The 16231-nt window shown below is 40.5% G+C and overlaps 1 protein-coding gene across 13 annotated transcripts in view; it reads left to right on the top strand.

The window, feature by feature from the left end:
• BTRC (beta-transducin repeat containing E3 ubiquitin protein ligase) overlaps positions 1-16231 on the top strand; it is a 119560-nt gene that overhangs the window by 32483 nt on the left and 70846 nt on the right. The window contains exon 1 of one of the 13 annotated variants that reach the window (XM_068197887.1): positions 855-896. The exons of the other annotated variants lie outside the window; for them this stretch is intronic. Within the exon in view, the coding sequence (XP_068053988.1) occupies positions 870-896 (27 nt within the window). The 5' untranslated portion in view covers positions 855-869. Of the gene's footprint in view, positions 1-854; positions 897-16231 lie in introns of those variants that run through there. 13 annotated transcript variants of the gene reach the window in all.

Here is a 16231-nt window from a genome sequence, read left to right as displayed (position 1 = left end):
CACGTGGCAGGAGCAATTACAAAGACATGAGAGATGATAAAAGAAGGAGCAGGAATGAAGCCAAATCGCATTTTTGTGTTTGACTCCAGCCCCATTTGCAGCTCAGACTTTTGGGAACTTCACTGTAGGAAGAACACAATGGTTAGCCTGGATGGAGATTTCTTTAAATAAAGTGCCCAGTGACTACAGAAGAGCTTTCTTAAACATATTTAGGATTTATCCCTCTTTAAATCTGGCGACATTGGCTGGCTGGTGGTGTAACCTGTGCAGAGGCTGGGTGATGCTGGGGAGCCCACCAAACTCAGGGAGTTGCTCAGGGTGTGCTGCAAGATCTTAGCCCTTGGGTAGTAGCAACAGCAAGAGATATTTTCCTCCTTTGAGATGGCAAAGTAATGAAGGGGACTAGAAAAAATCTTTCTTTTTGGATCAGTGGGATGGGATTGGTTGTTTTTTGTAGCATATCACTAATTTCTAATTACATTGAGTAATTACATTTAGTAACAGAAATCGGCATTTGTTCTCCACCTATATTGATACTCAGAAGTTCCATGTGCTTTTATTAGCTCTTTAATCTGAGTATCAAGAAGTGTGACAGTATCTCTCACTGAGAAATACCACCTCAGTGTGTCCAGTACAGTGATTAATTTAAACTGCATGGTAGCTACAAGGCCTCCCCCTCCTTCAGCCTCGGTAGCGATGGTCCGGTTACTACTAATGTGCTTTTCCCGCTAAGGCGAGGGCAAGGTTTCTAGCACACCAGCATCAGTTTGACTGTTTGGTTTAAAAAATGAAACAAAACTCATCCGAGTTTTCCTTCCTCCCTCGTTAGGAGTCAGGAAGGTGTGTAAAGCCGTAGTGACAAACGGCATATGCAGCGCCGCGTTGGAGGCATACAGGTATCTTTAAAACTAGCTCCAGTTCCTCAGGATTGCGAACATCTGCTTGGAGGTATTGTGGAGCTCCACAATGCACTAATTGAATTACTCTTTTCTGGAGTTGCAGGCTGCGCTAATTGAATTAGAAGGCGGCTGTGCGTGTGCGCGCTGCCGCGCGGGCGCGGCGCGGGGCGGGGGCCGGGCCATGGCGCGGACTGTGCTGCGCTCCCCCGGCCGCGCCCGGAACTGCAGCCCCGGGGCTCCGCCGAGCGCCGCCGCCGCAGGGGTGTGCTACTTAAAGAACATTTCAGCGACTCTCCCGTGCTGCTCCAAAGCCTACATCTTTGTCCCTTTCTGTGGAGAAGGGAGGCTCTGAGGGTACCCCGCTCCAAGCCCCTCGCACCAGGCACAGATGGTCCGGTGCGTTTAGATCCAGCTTAGTCCCTGTAAATCGCCCCATTATCACTTTGGATTTAATGGCTCCGCTGGCAATGAGCACTTCAGAGGGAGCCGGTGGCACAAGAACAAGTCGTACCTATTTGTGCACAACCGGCAAAGAGATAACACCAATAATTTTAATTTAAAAATGCAAATATGAAATTTTACAACAAATTTGGAGAAATCTTTAAATACTTTCTTACCCACATCTAAATTTAAGCCAATCTTAGAATTTAATCACTTTTAGGAAATATGCAGAGATAGTTCTGAATAATTCTATATAAGGAGAAGAAAATGAAATATTTCTTCTTTGAAATAAGGTGAACATATGCAGAATTTCAGGGAATCAACCCAAACACTCTCAGTAGAAAGGTGGTTGCTAAATCTTAAAATTCATAGCTTGAAGAAGTACTTCACTGCATTGTGTCAGGTGGATTTCTTCTTATTTCCTCTGCTTTCTGTTGGCTGTTACTTACATAGTGTGTAAAAATACTCAGATATTCTCTTTCCTGTATTCTTTCTTTCACAGATAACCAGATGACTCACTTTTCCATAAAAATCTCTGCTATTTTCACTCAGTTTTAGCTGTGTTTGGTAGGTCATTCTCATAAACATAAACCTTATCAGAGACAATATGGTATTTTTTTTGCTTTAATGGTTTCTTGTATTTCGTTACATTTGAAATACAAATAATTTGCTAAAATACTCTGTAAACTAAGTAAAATTAAATTCTCCTTATGAAAATACATAACCAATGCTCTGTCATATGCATGATTCTTTTTTATGGTGTTTGTATACTTGCCCTGTGTCTGGTGATGTTAAACAGGGCTTCTAATAACCACTAAGAATTAGCAAAATTGCTGCTAAAGTTATTTAACAACCAGCTGCCCCCCAAAATGAAATGCAGATTTTTTTGTTAAGTAGATGAAACAGGTTTTTGTTGCTTTTTGAGGAAAATTCCCAAAGAAGTTTATACTTTATGAATTCTGTTTTTCATATTTTATTTATGTTTATAGTTGTTTCTCTCTAGCATTTTATTTATATATTTCCGTATTTCAAGATATGTGTATGTGTGTGTATAAGTATAAAAAAAAAATCAGGTTGTCAGTCTTCTTGGCTCCCTTTCTAAGCAGTCAGGTAGACTGCTTCTAGTAGCCATTGTGAATGAAATAGCCAAGTAACTCATTGATCATACCCAAATATTTATTTGGGGCTCATATCTAGTTCTTAAATGACTACCAATATAATTTGGTACCATTGTGGAATTTTCTAAATTGTGTCTGTATATAGCAAGTTCAGCCATTGCTTTTTGCCTGCCTTCTACAAAAAATCCCCGTGATTTATTCTCTCAAAATACAGCCATATCTCCAGCGAACAAAGGAAGCAACTCTTCCTTCAGCCAGTAAAGCTGCATACGCTCCTAGTCTTTCAGGAATATACCTTGCTCTTCTATCACATCTTCAGAGTAATATAGTGTGCAGCAACCCTTTGATGTAGGTAATAACATTTGACCTTGCAACCCAGTATGTTCCCTTGTGCAAATGAGTGTGCTTGCCACAAATGAGGACAAACTTAACACGTTCATGTTGTGGTGGTTGTTCATTAAAATAGCCCAAACACACACACACACACACACACACAAAATTGGTGTGGAGGGTAACACACTTATATCCAGTGCCTTCTTTTGGTAAGCCAGAAGTGAGGATGGTCGAGGTGAGATTGTCACCTTTAAAATAATGTGAGAGTGAATTTGGTGCTGCCTTAAGAGGCTGTAAATGGGAAAGAATCTATTCCATCCAGTGTATAGAGTGCTTTTAAAATCAATCTATTTCTAGAAACTAAATTGTCCTGGGACCAGCTCTTGATATAAAAATTCATAGAAACCTGTTTTTCCGAGTGTGGTAACTTCTTGCCATAGTGCTGTAGTGTTAGAATTCACATTGGCCAGGTTGTTCTGTAAATTAAACAGTGACAGCTTCCCTCGGGGGAACAGCCAATGTATTTATGATGATGTGCTGATTACACAAAATACACTGCAAGCAGAAAACAGCTGCAGAGAACAAACCTCTTAAAAGAATACAATTACAAATAGCACCCTCAGTATTTCTAGTGGTGAGAGCAAAATACAGCATGCTAATTCAGGCTTCTAGTTTGCTTCCAAAGAAGAAAAGAGATCTACAAAGAGGAGGCTGAAGTATGGTTGGATGCACACACAATGCCAGTGTGGAACAGTACATAATCCCCTCCTGAAGGTGAAGGGCAAGAACACACCTCAGGCCTGCTTTTTAGCTGTCCTTGTTGCTTAAAATTCCTGTGCCTGTAACTCCAACAACACTGGCTGGTGAGGTGGTGGGGCTCTCTGGCTTGTGGTGTTTTGACTGCTGTGGTTCATGCCCTGTGTCCTGGTTAAGAGCTGAGATGTGATTAGATGACTAATTTATGTTACCAGTATGACCATTATGAAGCAGATCGTGGGAGATACTATAGGAAAAAAGATGGCCCTGGTTTAAAGCTGAGCTTTCTTTTGCTGCTAATTATTGCTTTGAGGGAACTTTTGGAAAAAAATTGCAGTTGTTGTTTGCAGTAGCCTGCAGTGCTTTCTTTTTAAAAGGTTCCTGTTTTGTATGTGTAGGGCAAGGTCCAGTTTAGGATAAGATGAAAGTTGAAACATTATATTACTGGAAGATGGTGGAGGTGGGACTGTGATTATGAACTCAGGATACGGACACATGAAGAGAAAAACGTCTTCAGCTGGAAACGAAAAATGAGAAGTAACTGGAATTGCTTTGTGTAGTGCGGCTGTATGCAAGAGTTGTGATAAGGAGCACTGTGGTGGGATTTTCTATGAGGGCTTGTTGAAAATGAGGAGTACATGGCAGTAGCAGCTCCCACAGCTGCTCATATCTCACTTTGGAGAGTTGCAAAAGCAAAAAAAACTCCACAACTCTGCAGCACATTCTTTTTTTGTCTGAGTTGATCTGTCACATATAAATCATTAAAATATAACATTCTACTTTTGGCTATGCCATGTATGTATGTGGGAGAGTGAAAATACAGAGAATGCCCTTTCCATCCACTTTTTCAGAGTCACTGATAAGTATGATGCCTTTTAAAGGTCTGGATTTACTGGTGTTTAGTGTCTTTGTTATGTTTTGGGACTGTACCAATTAAACATATTTCAAGCAAAAAATTACCTGTTTAAAATGAAGAAATGTGGTCCTTTCAACATACAGATCTGATTTTAGAGCAAATGAGCTAAAAGCATTGGTACTCTAATTTGGAAGGACTTAATTCACTAGCTTTGAAGAAGTATCAGGTTTTCCAGCTATGGATTGCTGGCTTGTACTAATAGACTGTTATTCATCTGTCTGTATTTTCTTTAAATCGTTTTTGAGCCTCTGTGTGTTGTCCTGCTCTGTTTACATGTATCCCATGTGGCAAGAGGGAGTTTTGTATAATCACCCTGCTTTAATCAATAGAATAATTGATAAACCAGATAAGATTTAAACTGATTACCTCCCCGAGTAGAACTCCCCGAGGGCCTTGGACTCTCTTAATTTTGACATGTATGTTGTGTACCCCGTGGATGAAGTGCAGTTTGAATTATCTGTTTTTATTTGCTTAATGATGGGGAGGGTGTTAAAGTCAAATGTTTAATTAACCCAGCAATGGGCTGCGCTGTCACTTACACACACATCCAGCTGATTGAGATATCTCACCGAGAATACTGAATAGGAATGATAATGTGGCACTGAGACGGAAGATTGCTTTTTCAATCCATTTGCTGGGTCACTGCTTTGAATGTCTTACTGGATGAAAGGCATTCAGCCTGGAAAAAAAATTCAGCATTTAAGTACATTTTGTTTTCCTGGCCCCTTTCCACCAAGAAGTTAAATAAAACAGATATGCTGTAGGTTTAATAAGCCATTCATGTTGTAACAAAAAAGCTGCAACTACTGGATCTCAAATAGGCGGTGGTCTAGAGCTGTACCCTTTCCTATAGGAACAAAATGTTTGCCAGCCCCAAGGTATCTGAAGGTGAGAACCTATGTACCTCTTTATCTTTCCTTCTTTGGTTGCTTGGCTACTCACCCCATTTGATGGTCTCCACAGCATATCAGCATGTCCAACTCTTCTTTCTTACTCAGTTCAGTGAAATTTAAAATAATACTTTGTAGCTCCTTGTTCTAGTTAAAGAAAATGGTGTTGTAGAGTTGGAATTGTTTTATAGTGGTAGAACCTAATAGTGAGCTGTTAAATTTAAATGTTGCAGGATGGGCTGTTGTGTTGCCACATTGAAATTTGCTTTAGCCAAGTCAGGAGAGCCCAAGGGTTTGTTTCTTGGGTGGCAGCTGTTCAAAGGCTGCAGTGCTTTGCTAGCCAAATATTATAATGTGCAGTGTCTAATTTGTAACTTTTGATTCTTTTATTAGAAGGTTGTAAATTTATTTTTGCTTAATGTGATTGAACAATCATACCTTTTTTTCATATCTGCAGTGAGGTTTTTCAACAGCACTGTATGGAGGGTAAACACACCCTGTATTGGAAGCTAACTAAATTTGCCTCATAGTCCAGTGGTGTGATTGATGCTTCTTGTAATAAATATAGCTTTGGAAGCTGGAAAAAGCACCGAAGCCTGACTGTATGGACTAATTACTACTGTGAGGCACATTGGGGAGGTGCAGCTGTGTCATCCAAACTGCTCTGTGGTGACTCCGTAGGTACTTTGAACCTGTTCCAGACTGAGAACCAAGTAGCCTTGGCTGCAGGGTCACCTGGCTAACAGTGTCTAAGACAAAGCTCTGGGTGCCTCCACATTCAGTGGTGTAGACAGTGTGCTGTGAATTCCCATCAGTCTGACACTGCAGTGAGATCACTGAATAGCCATTTCTTAACAAGTGAGCTGCATTAGGGGAGAAACTGTGCCTAAAAAGTTAACAAGTTTTGTTCCCCTATGCTGTCATTTTTACTTTGGACAGACAACTTGTGCTTCATGCCTTTGTTTTGTATCTCATTTTCTCCATTCCTGCAATAAAAAATAGGAAGGAAAAACAACAAGTAAAGCATAAAACAGTACAGTGAGATGAGGATTGTGTGGTTGATTTAGGTGTTTGAGAGTGAGAATGCCACAGGCTCTGAGGAAGGGATGTGATGACAAGTGGAGGTATTTTCTCTGTTTGACAGGGAACCTCAGAATGAGAGGTTTTGGAAAAAGAAAATTATAATAATAAGTGTAGGTGATGACCAGGAATGAGAGGGGAAGGGGTTTTATAGTCAGTCCAGTGAGATGACACTGGTTCTTCGAGAGAAATAGTTTAAAAAGTTAGAAAATAGTGCTTGAAGAAGGATGATGCCTATATAACTTAGATCAAAGTTACAAGATGCTTATATAGCTTGAGTTAGAAGATATCAGTATAACCTGATATATCTATATAATCTGATATCAATATAACCTAAATAATGACTTTTTATATATCTATATAACCTGATACCTATATAATCTGAATCATAGGTTTTTATACCCATATAACCTGAATTATAACTTCTATACCTATATAACCTGATATAACTTTTGTTACAATGTAATGGCTAGTATAAGGTTAACTAGTTGCTTAATGCTGAATAGACAGAAAAGACGAAAAAAACTTGCCAGGTGGATAGCTTTAGAGATAGATAAGTGTAGTAGTAATGAAAAATTGGCAAATGCAAAGCTAGTTAGCCACAAAACAAAGAATTTAGGCCAGTTAAGACCAGACAGACCAAGCAACACTGTAACTGTGCATGCGAAGAAGACAAAGTTGAAAAGTTCAGATGTGAAGAAGACCATGGAAGCCTTCATCAAAGGTCCCCGACCTCCCCAAGCTGGGGCGGCACAAGCGCAGTGCAAAAGAACTGTCTAACAACCATGAGCTTGTATGATGTGCATTAGTTCTGGTGCCTGTGTGGTGATGTTGTAGTGACACAGTGACACTGAGCAATACTTACTGTGTAAGTATAGCACAGCACTGGACAAAGGTGGGTGAGTCAGGTGGAGATATCCCCCTCACCATCAGCACTGCAAAAAACAAATACCTGCTCTATAGACATTGGCCTGGGGGGATTTATTTCCAGCCTATCTTTTGGGCATCAAGGACATGGAAATCTACAGCAAAACTAGACACTTTTACAACCAGTTTCTAAGAGCACTTGCAGCTCCTATGCAGATGAAGTTGTAAAAAATGTTGTACAAAGAAAGTTAATCTGTATCTGGAGAATTTTAATAAATATAAAGTTTTATAAAACTCTCCCTGGATCTGTTGGCTCTTGCTAACTCTTGTTAGTACTAGAAATAATTATTTGGCATGTATTTTGAATCTTGGCTTATATTCCAAGCCTGTAAAAGCTGACTTTGTGCTGTCCCCCCACACCCTACATGTAGGGGAAAGAAATCAAGAAAACATCTTATTCCAAATCACTGATAAAAGCCCATAATTCATGAGCATGGGAGGGAAGAATGCTGTGAACTGTGAATAAGAGTGTATAATTTCAAACTTTAGTACTTTTACACTCTGGGATGAGTGTTGAAAATGAATTTTTGTGGAAGGAATGTAGCAAAATGAAAGCAGCAAAGAAGTGAGAGCCAAGTCTGGATTGATTCAGTTCTTCTCTAAAAGGCTTCAGTTGCGTGCAAAATCCTTCTTCCTGAAGTATGTGTGGCATAATTCAGCAGTATGGCAGAAAAATTTAACCCCAGCTGAAACTGTTGTAAAGGAATTTTAACATTAATTTAAAAGATGGGAGAAATTACTAATGTTGCCCTGAAGAATAGAAAGGGAAGAATACTGTTTTGTTCAATGTGAGGAGCAGATGTACAAGTATAAGTCAGTAGGAGGAGGCAAACCAAAGCACAGAGATAATATTCAGAACAAGTCGTGACACCAGTCTTACATAGATGATCTGGTTGAATATTTGAAAGTATACCCATATTATGTGTATTGTAAGGTTAATTGGATGTTTTCAGCCATACTTTTTTGGGAATGTGTGCTTTCTGTTCCTTAAAAAGATGTAGGTGGCTTTGAACTACATAAAATTTTGGCGTACAAGATGTACGCTATAAAATCATGCATAGAAAGTGCTAGCTATAAAAACATGTGTATACCTGTGAAGGTGCTGATCAATTTGTGCTGTTTAGGAAAGAAAATTCCAAAACAGACCTGCCTGTGAAGAAATGCAAATAATAAAATTCAGCTAGAGGTCCTTGAGGCTTCTTAAGCTCTAACCTTGTTATGAGGAATGGGGAAGTCAAACTGCCTAATGCAGATGTCTGTGAGTTACAAAAATAACCAGATGTCCTGATTAGCAGAAGCAAATGTTCTTCCCTTAATCCACATGAAATTATATTCAAAGGCTCTCTGGATGTAATGTGTGTGTAAATAAGGGACCAACAAACATTGGAATAGAAAGAGCCATTGGCCAACTAGCTTGCAAAGCTTGAAAGATTAAATATTAAAAACAAATTTGCCACTGCTGACTGTCTTAAATTCACAGAACAGAACTGTTAAGCAGGGCTGCTTCCTGGGAAACATGGAAAGCCTGTTCTCATTAGCTATTTTCTCTCTCTTTCTGTCTGTCTCTCTCTCCCTCTCTCTCTTGAAAAATGTGGATGAAATGAAACTAGCTTTTTAAAATTCCCCTAAATGACTTGTTCCTAGCATCTGTATTTCAGAGGGGGTGGTGGTGTTTTTTTGTTAGCTACAGCTAGATTTTTGCTGTTCAAAATGCATCTGTTCATCAGATCTTTGATATTTGAGCTGGGTTTTGGTATTTTAATGTTAAACTAAATTTACTGTTCTAGTAATGTGGACTTCCCACACCATTAAATTACCGTTTATAGCCAACAAGTAATTACTAAGTTAAAGAATGAAGAACGTCATAAGAAGCTTTTCTTAATGTTATGAAATTCTGTTATCAAGTCTCATTATTTTGAAAATTTATACTTTTCCAATTATTGATTTGAATGAAAAATAAAACCATGAAGGATCTGTTCTACAGATGTGAAAACCAGAATCTCGTACTGTTGAAAGTTTAGTTATCATCATCAGCATTAACATGGAGGCAGATCACATTAGGACTTGTGTGAACATGAATGTATGTGTCTGGTCAGAGGTGTAATGTTGTACTTCCCATTTTCACTGCTGTCAGAGCTTCAGGTTTAAGAATTTAAGTTATAGTAGGTACCTGAGCTGCTTGGGCATGAATTTCAACTTGTAAATGTTCCAGGTGGGGGTGAAGTCTTCATCATGGAGCATTTATAAATGTATTGGAGGAAAAAAAAGCACCATGATTCTGTGCAACTAACAAGATAATAGATGTAATAAACAGAATAGACATGTGCATGCCAGTCTGTAGAGCAGACACTGAACTGGAAGGCCTTTTTAGTTTATTCCCTTTCTTTTTCCATTATCAGTCAGTGCAATGCAGGCTGCAAGTTCTCTGCTCTCCTTCCGTCATTCTAATGCTCAACCAAAACCCCTTGTAAAAGTACCATTTAACTTTTAACTTGTAAGAGCTGGGAAACTTGTCTGTGCCTTCATTCCAGGCTGAAGTCACCCCCTTGTGCCTACACATTGCAATTTATGGTGTTCTCTAAAAGGATCTAATCTCGGTGAATGTTCAGAGCAGCAAATGACGAGGAGGAATGGGGTCTGATACTTATCTCTGCATTTTCATTGCTGTGGATCTCCCTGTGTGTTACAGCTGTCATTTTTGTTTTATCTACTGAACAGCAGAGAATTGCCTTCAAACTTGCAGCTTTCATACTTGTTCTTCTCAAAGAGCATTACCAATCCTAAGGACTGCTTTTATATATTGTAGTGACTAGTCAAATAAGTGTGGATTTGAATGTTTTGGACCTCATGATAGGAGAAGAAAGAGAAGATATCCTTACATGTTTTTAGTTTATCTTAGACACTTATTTTTTTTTAACAGTAATACTGCTTCAGGCTGACACTGGGTATGCCAGGATTCATCCTAGCACTGTTTGAAATGGCTGAGATATTTATAAACTGACAGACAGCATTTATAAAATGAGGATGCTGACAGTCCCTTAACGATAACAATGGAGTTGGACTCATCTATCACTTACAGAGGTTATTGGAAAGGGAACATAAGGCTTCTATGTGCCTCTGGTCTTAGACTGGCACTTATTTCCACACATATCTCTCTCTTTTCAGTCCTCTCTGGCTGACATCAGCATTAGGCAATTGCAGCTAATTTCTCCATACCTTTACCTGATGATGCTTTGTCCTGTTTTCTGCAAGACAACTAACTTTGCAGCATCTTGGAGCAACACCCTCAGTCCCCCAAATTCCCCCTCCTAAACAAGAACATCCTAACTTCTGGCAGGCTGCTGGCTTGAATTGGGAGGGAAGAGCAGTGTGCCCTGATTGACAGACTTAACCTGGGGCTGGGCAGGGGTTAAACAGGCCTTCTGCCTCCTTTTACTTTCCAACAGCACCAGTCTGCAGACAGAATGCTGATGTACCTCTTTATTCAGTGGCTCCCTCTTGACTGAGAGAGTACCCTTCTGTCCTTGGTGAGGAGGACCAAGTGCAGCGTAGGGACACTTCCAGGAACATGAAAAGGATGTCAGTTATTTTCAATTTCTGATAAAATACTGTGTTCATTCAATGCACTTAGGAGCTTGAGGGTCAGGTCATATCAACAGTTTGCACTGGAAAAGGAAAAATGCACTATTTCACTGGTGTGTGCTAAAGCATCTATTTTAATGTGGCAGCAGAAATACTGAGACAGCTATGTCTGGCATCCAGTTTGCCCTTGGAACATTTACTCTACTCTAACTGTTTGCACACAGTGTTCCCACTGTATTATTTGCTTAGAGACCTAAAATACCCAAGTAGGTTTCCTACATGCAGTTGGATCTGCTGATACCACTAAAAGCACACTCTGCACACCCAGGCTTCTGTTCGAACTGATGTATACGCACACAATGGCTGGAGCGAGACTTGATTGGCTTGAGGGGGTCTATTTATCAGGGAACTCGATTAAAATACAGACTGCACATGACATCAAATTTGTAATCATTTTTCCACAGCAAGCAAGCAAGCATTTTCTGTATTGGATGCAGGTGTTTAAAGCAATAGTGTGTTTTAAGGGCCAGTGCAGCACAAATTCTGGCCTTTGGGATAAAGACAAGTGTTTTGCCTGCATAAACAATATATTATTTTTTCCCCTCCCCGAGGTCCACACACACCTAGTTTCCCTCAAGCTCATCATCTCTGTCAGGTTAATCAATAGGCACCGTATGGCAGAGGGTCAGTAATCAGTGTCATCGTGCCTTTAAATCGTGTTGAAAATTTGCTTAAAGCCTGGGCCAATTAACATCGAGATGATGAATGGATGGGTAGATGGGAAGAGCCTGGCGCTCAGGGGCTTTGTGAGAAGGAGATGCTCAGCTGTTGAGCAGCAGACACCAGCGAATAAAATCAGCCATTCATGTGAGCTCAGTCCACCCACTCTTAATGATAATGTCAATCTAGCAAAATATATACACATTGGAGTTGTCATGAGTTCATAAATCAAAGGAGTTTGTCAAAGGCATTCAGATTAACGAGGCAGCAGCAATAACAAGTCAAATTTGCATAGAGAATTGCCCGAATCTCAGTAAATTATGATCCTGTTTTTCATTTGATTATTTGCTAATGTCTCAAGAGGGAGAATGATTATATTAGCATGCAAAATCTACTCCAGAAGTAGAAATCCGAGGTATAGCAGACCAGCACACGATGACAATTAATCAGTTTCTGCATACTAGCATAAACACGCAAGGCCCAGAAATGAACTCCTTTTTTATTATTATTTCTCCTTGCTACTGATCCAAATGGTTCAGCTTGACAGAGACTTTATATTGCTTTAACAGTGTTCTGAATTGTGCCTGCAGGCAAGACATAGTTATGCAGCTATAACCAACCTATCCATCTGCCAACCAGATTGGAATTCTCCTATCCAAGGCTTCCATTAACCCCCACTGACAGCTCCAAACAGGATTAAGAATTTGAAAGCATAAAAAATAGTTGTGCTTTTCACATAGACACATGCTTCTCCCCCACCCCCACCTCCATACACTTGGAAAAAAGGCTGTGTATGTACACTTTTATAATTAGTGCAGGGCAGAACAGCATCAAAGAAAGCCTCCCCCAGTTGGCAGGGGTTTGATTTCCACCATGAGTGAGGCGGTACTAAAGGTAGCTCTGCCCAATTGGTAGTCCCTGGGAGTGCATTTCTCCATGTATTATATCTCATTCCCAGCAGTGTTTTGCTGGGCTGTGTACACAAAATACTGCATGTCATCTCCTGTCAAATGCTTCAGTCTGGGGATTTTGTATGCATTGTAGCATGTTGTGTTTAGTGGTGGAGGAGGCTTCATGGGGAGAGTTAAATAGTAATAATTTTGTAGTGGTCTTTAAGACAACCTGCCATGGAGTTATATTCTGTTAATTACAGGCTGAAGTTTTAAATGCAAATCAGATTTAAAAGGATCTCATTACAGGCAGTAGCCATTTTAGGAAAAATGAGCTATGGAAGGCAGAGCCCCTTTGCAGGAATCTTCTGTAAGAGACAAATTTTCAAGGTTACAAGAACTATGAGCTTGGGTTTCCTGACTTCTCTTCTCAGTACTTCCCCTGTCATTGTGTGACCTTGGGCAAAAAAAAATATATATATTTTACCTGTCTGTGGAAAGAGGGGATGCTTTGGAGACTTCAGTATCTAATCTTGCCTGTATTTGTTCAAAAGAAGAGACCCTTGCATGCAAGCACAAACGCTTTTAGCCGGTCCAGCTTTAGTCAAGAAGGCTTGCCTGTGGGAAGTAAAAATTTTCCCTGAGTTTGTTTGGCTTTTCAGCTTTCCATGTGCATTAGTTTTCTTTGCTTCTTTCTCCCTAACAAATTCCATCGTTCCCCTACTATGTATGAAGTACAGTTGCTGCAGATCTTTAATATTCCCGGTGAGTACATCCAACTTACCGTCTGGATACCAAATGCTTCTTTCCAGGTCTGTGCCCGGGATGTGCATTTCAGTAACCACGAGAGGGTGCTCAGAGCGGTTCCTCCCTTTGTCTGCCTCTCCTGTGGCCGAGAGCATCGCTGGAGTCCTGCTGAGACAAACCTTATTCTGACCTCGCATGTTTATCCCTCCTCCCACCTTGTTCAGCAAGGAGAAATATATAGATGTACCGTTTCAGTCAATTACGTTATGCTCTTCCCTTGGCCATGGCTAAGTGTTACCCTGTCAAGTGAAATTCACTTCCATGCAGCTACAGTTAGTCCTGAAATATGCGGGGTCCTGTATCTGCACCTGGATTGATAGGTTTCCTTTTCCTGAGAAATGAGCGGGAGTTATAAACATCTGTGCTTTTTCTTAAGTGCAGTGCTTTCCAGTCATTCTGTCTTCACCAAGCGTAACTTACTTGCCGACAAAAGTGCATGAGCAGCGCTCCTCTTTAATAGTCTGCTATCGGAGCTGCTGTGTTGGTGCTGTAGAATGGTGAGACGCCAAGCTGTGAACCACCATATGCACTTGGCAGTCTTTGTCTGGTCTTTGTTCAGCCAACCTCTTAGCCTTGCCACCTATAAAGATAATGAATGCAAAATGGTCCTCTGCTTGCTCTTAAAATTAGATGCTCAGCTTAAAGAAAAAGTAGATAACTTGATGCTTTACAGTAACTAGAAATTTCAAAATAAGGGCTAACAGTTCACCAGCAGTTCCTGCTTTGTGATGTTTGTGTGAGGGAGGATCCTTAGTGGCTTTGAAAGGCGAGAAGAATGCAATCTCTCTTCACTGTGGGAAGAGAGATTATTTGGAAAGGGGAATCATTCTGACACTTACTGTTGTGAATGGGGTGGGTGTTGAGAAAAAATCCAGAAGTACTAAACAACCCCTTTACCCTACAGCCACAACAAAATGTATTTCCTTTAGTAACTCACCTCAGGTTCTTATAGTTTTCACTCTTGACCTTTTTTTTTTCCTCGCAAAGCACAAAAATTAAAATCCTGACTTGAATCAACTGCTTACTAAACTAAATTTGATAAGCAGAAAAGAGCAGCTTTAATGTCTGACCTTCCTTTTTGTAGATATGCGATTCTAGCTTGTATGTTTTTATGATCACAGTTCTTTCAAAGCAGGATTTAATGTTATAACTTGGTCCTGACTGTGACCTCATACAAAAACTTTTAAAAGCTGCCCTCTTACAGTGATTTATCAGGCTTGTTTAGGATTGATTTCAATTATAAAACCCTGGTTACAGCATTCCAGATGTCATGGTGCCTTATAGGTTCTATATCTTGTTTAAAAAAAAAAATTTCAAAATCACTAGTTGGTCTGCAAGCCTTGATTTACCCCGACCAGTTTATGACATCCCAAGTGGGTTTTTACTATTGTGTTCCTCTCCCTCTACCCCTTGTCTGCCATTTCTCAGCAGCTTCTGTCCCTGCCCTGTGTCCTGGCTGTCCCTTTGCTCCTGTTGCCCAGAGCAGCGAGCCCGTGCTCATGCAGCACTGCAGCGGGCACAGCTCTGCTCTGCTGACGGCTTCCTGCAGCTGCCATGCTGCTGCTGGCCCTGTGCTGCCACTGCTCACAGGGCCCTGCTCCTCCTCTGCCAACAGATGCCACTTCTGTCTCCTGAGGTGTTGGGCTGGAAGCTGTCTCTGTGAGAAGCCAGGTATAGCCATGTTCAGCAGAGGACAGGTTATTGGGGGACAGGTACAGAATGCAAACTTTTGCTGTAATAGACGCAGTCCTGAGCTTGTCTGCAAGTAACTGGATAGCCACCCTTTTCCTGGCAGAGCTCTCCCTAGGCAGTTTTTCTGTATCTCTTTAAAACATGTTTAGTTGCTCACTACTGAATGTGTGGGAATGTGGCCTAAGGCTATGAATACTGTGGTGATCAAAGTTATTTTAGATGTGTGTGTGGGATTTCCCCAAAGCTGGCTGTCATTTCTCCCCGAGTGCAGTAGCTGAACCTGTGGGAAGGAATGCTGTCTTCCGGAGTAGCTGACTTTGGCAGTGAGGTCAAGATTCTCCCCACTGTATCCAGCAGTTTTTAACCATACATTTGCAAGAGACTATTCATGCCCTGATACAATTATAGTTTGTCTTTAAACCAAGCAATATTTGGTTTCAATTATGACATTAGCATGACAAAAGTTTCCTGGCTGTATTTTTAACTCATGCTGGAAAAGCCCTTGTATTTCTTGTCTACATCCTCTTGTCTGACTGATCTTTTTTTTTTGGAGATGGCAGCTTACATTTTGGAGAATCAGTCCTTCTGGAAATGATACATCTATGTGAAGTCAGGCAGCAGGATAGAAGAACACAGCTGTATTATCATACACTACCTACACAGTATTTGGGGTTTTTTTGGGAAGGACTTCCTGACAGCCTCTTCTAGAAGAATTTAGCTTCACCATAATTTCTCTATGATTTTAGGCAGCCAGGCAGACTCAGTGCAATTAATAATTGTTAGGCAGATTGAAAACATAGGGGCACAGAGAACAACAGTTGCACCCATTAACAACCTTTTGTTTTCAACAGGTTCCACTGTTTTAAATGGTTATTCTGGGGTGTTCAGGAGCACCAGTGTTGCCATGCTGATTCAACCACCATTTCAGCTTTTGGAAGTGGCTGTTATTGGTAGTTTCAGAATAAATCCCTAAAGCATGGGCTTCTTCAATAGATACCTGCACAGTGTTGCTTTGTTGTGTGGAGGAGGAGAAATTCTTTCTCTGCCATAACAAGCTGTTTGGCATAAAAGTACAAGTTAGCCTCCAGTATGTGTATATGTAAAATGCTACAGCCTGTGTAGGAAAAATGTTCTGTTTCTTTTCTCCTCGCAGAGTAATACTAGGGATAAGAACTGAATT

This window comes from Anomalospiza imberbis, chromosome 8 (assembly GCF_031753505.1).
Source record: "Anomalospiza imberbis isolate Cuckoo-Finch-1a 21T00152 chromosome 8, ASM3175350v1, whole genome shotgun sequence".
Classification (NCBI taxonomy): Eukaryota; Metazoa; Chordata; class Aves; order Passeriformes; family Viduidae; genus Anomalospiza; species Anomalospiza imberbis.
This window is presented reverse-complemented; position numbering and strand designations above follow the sequence as displayed.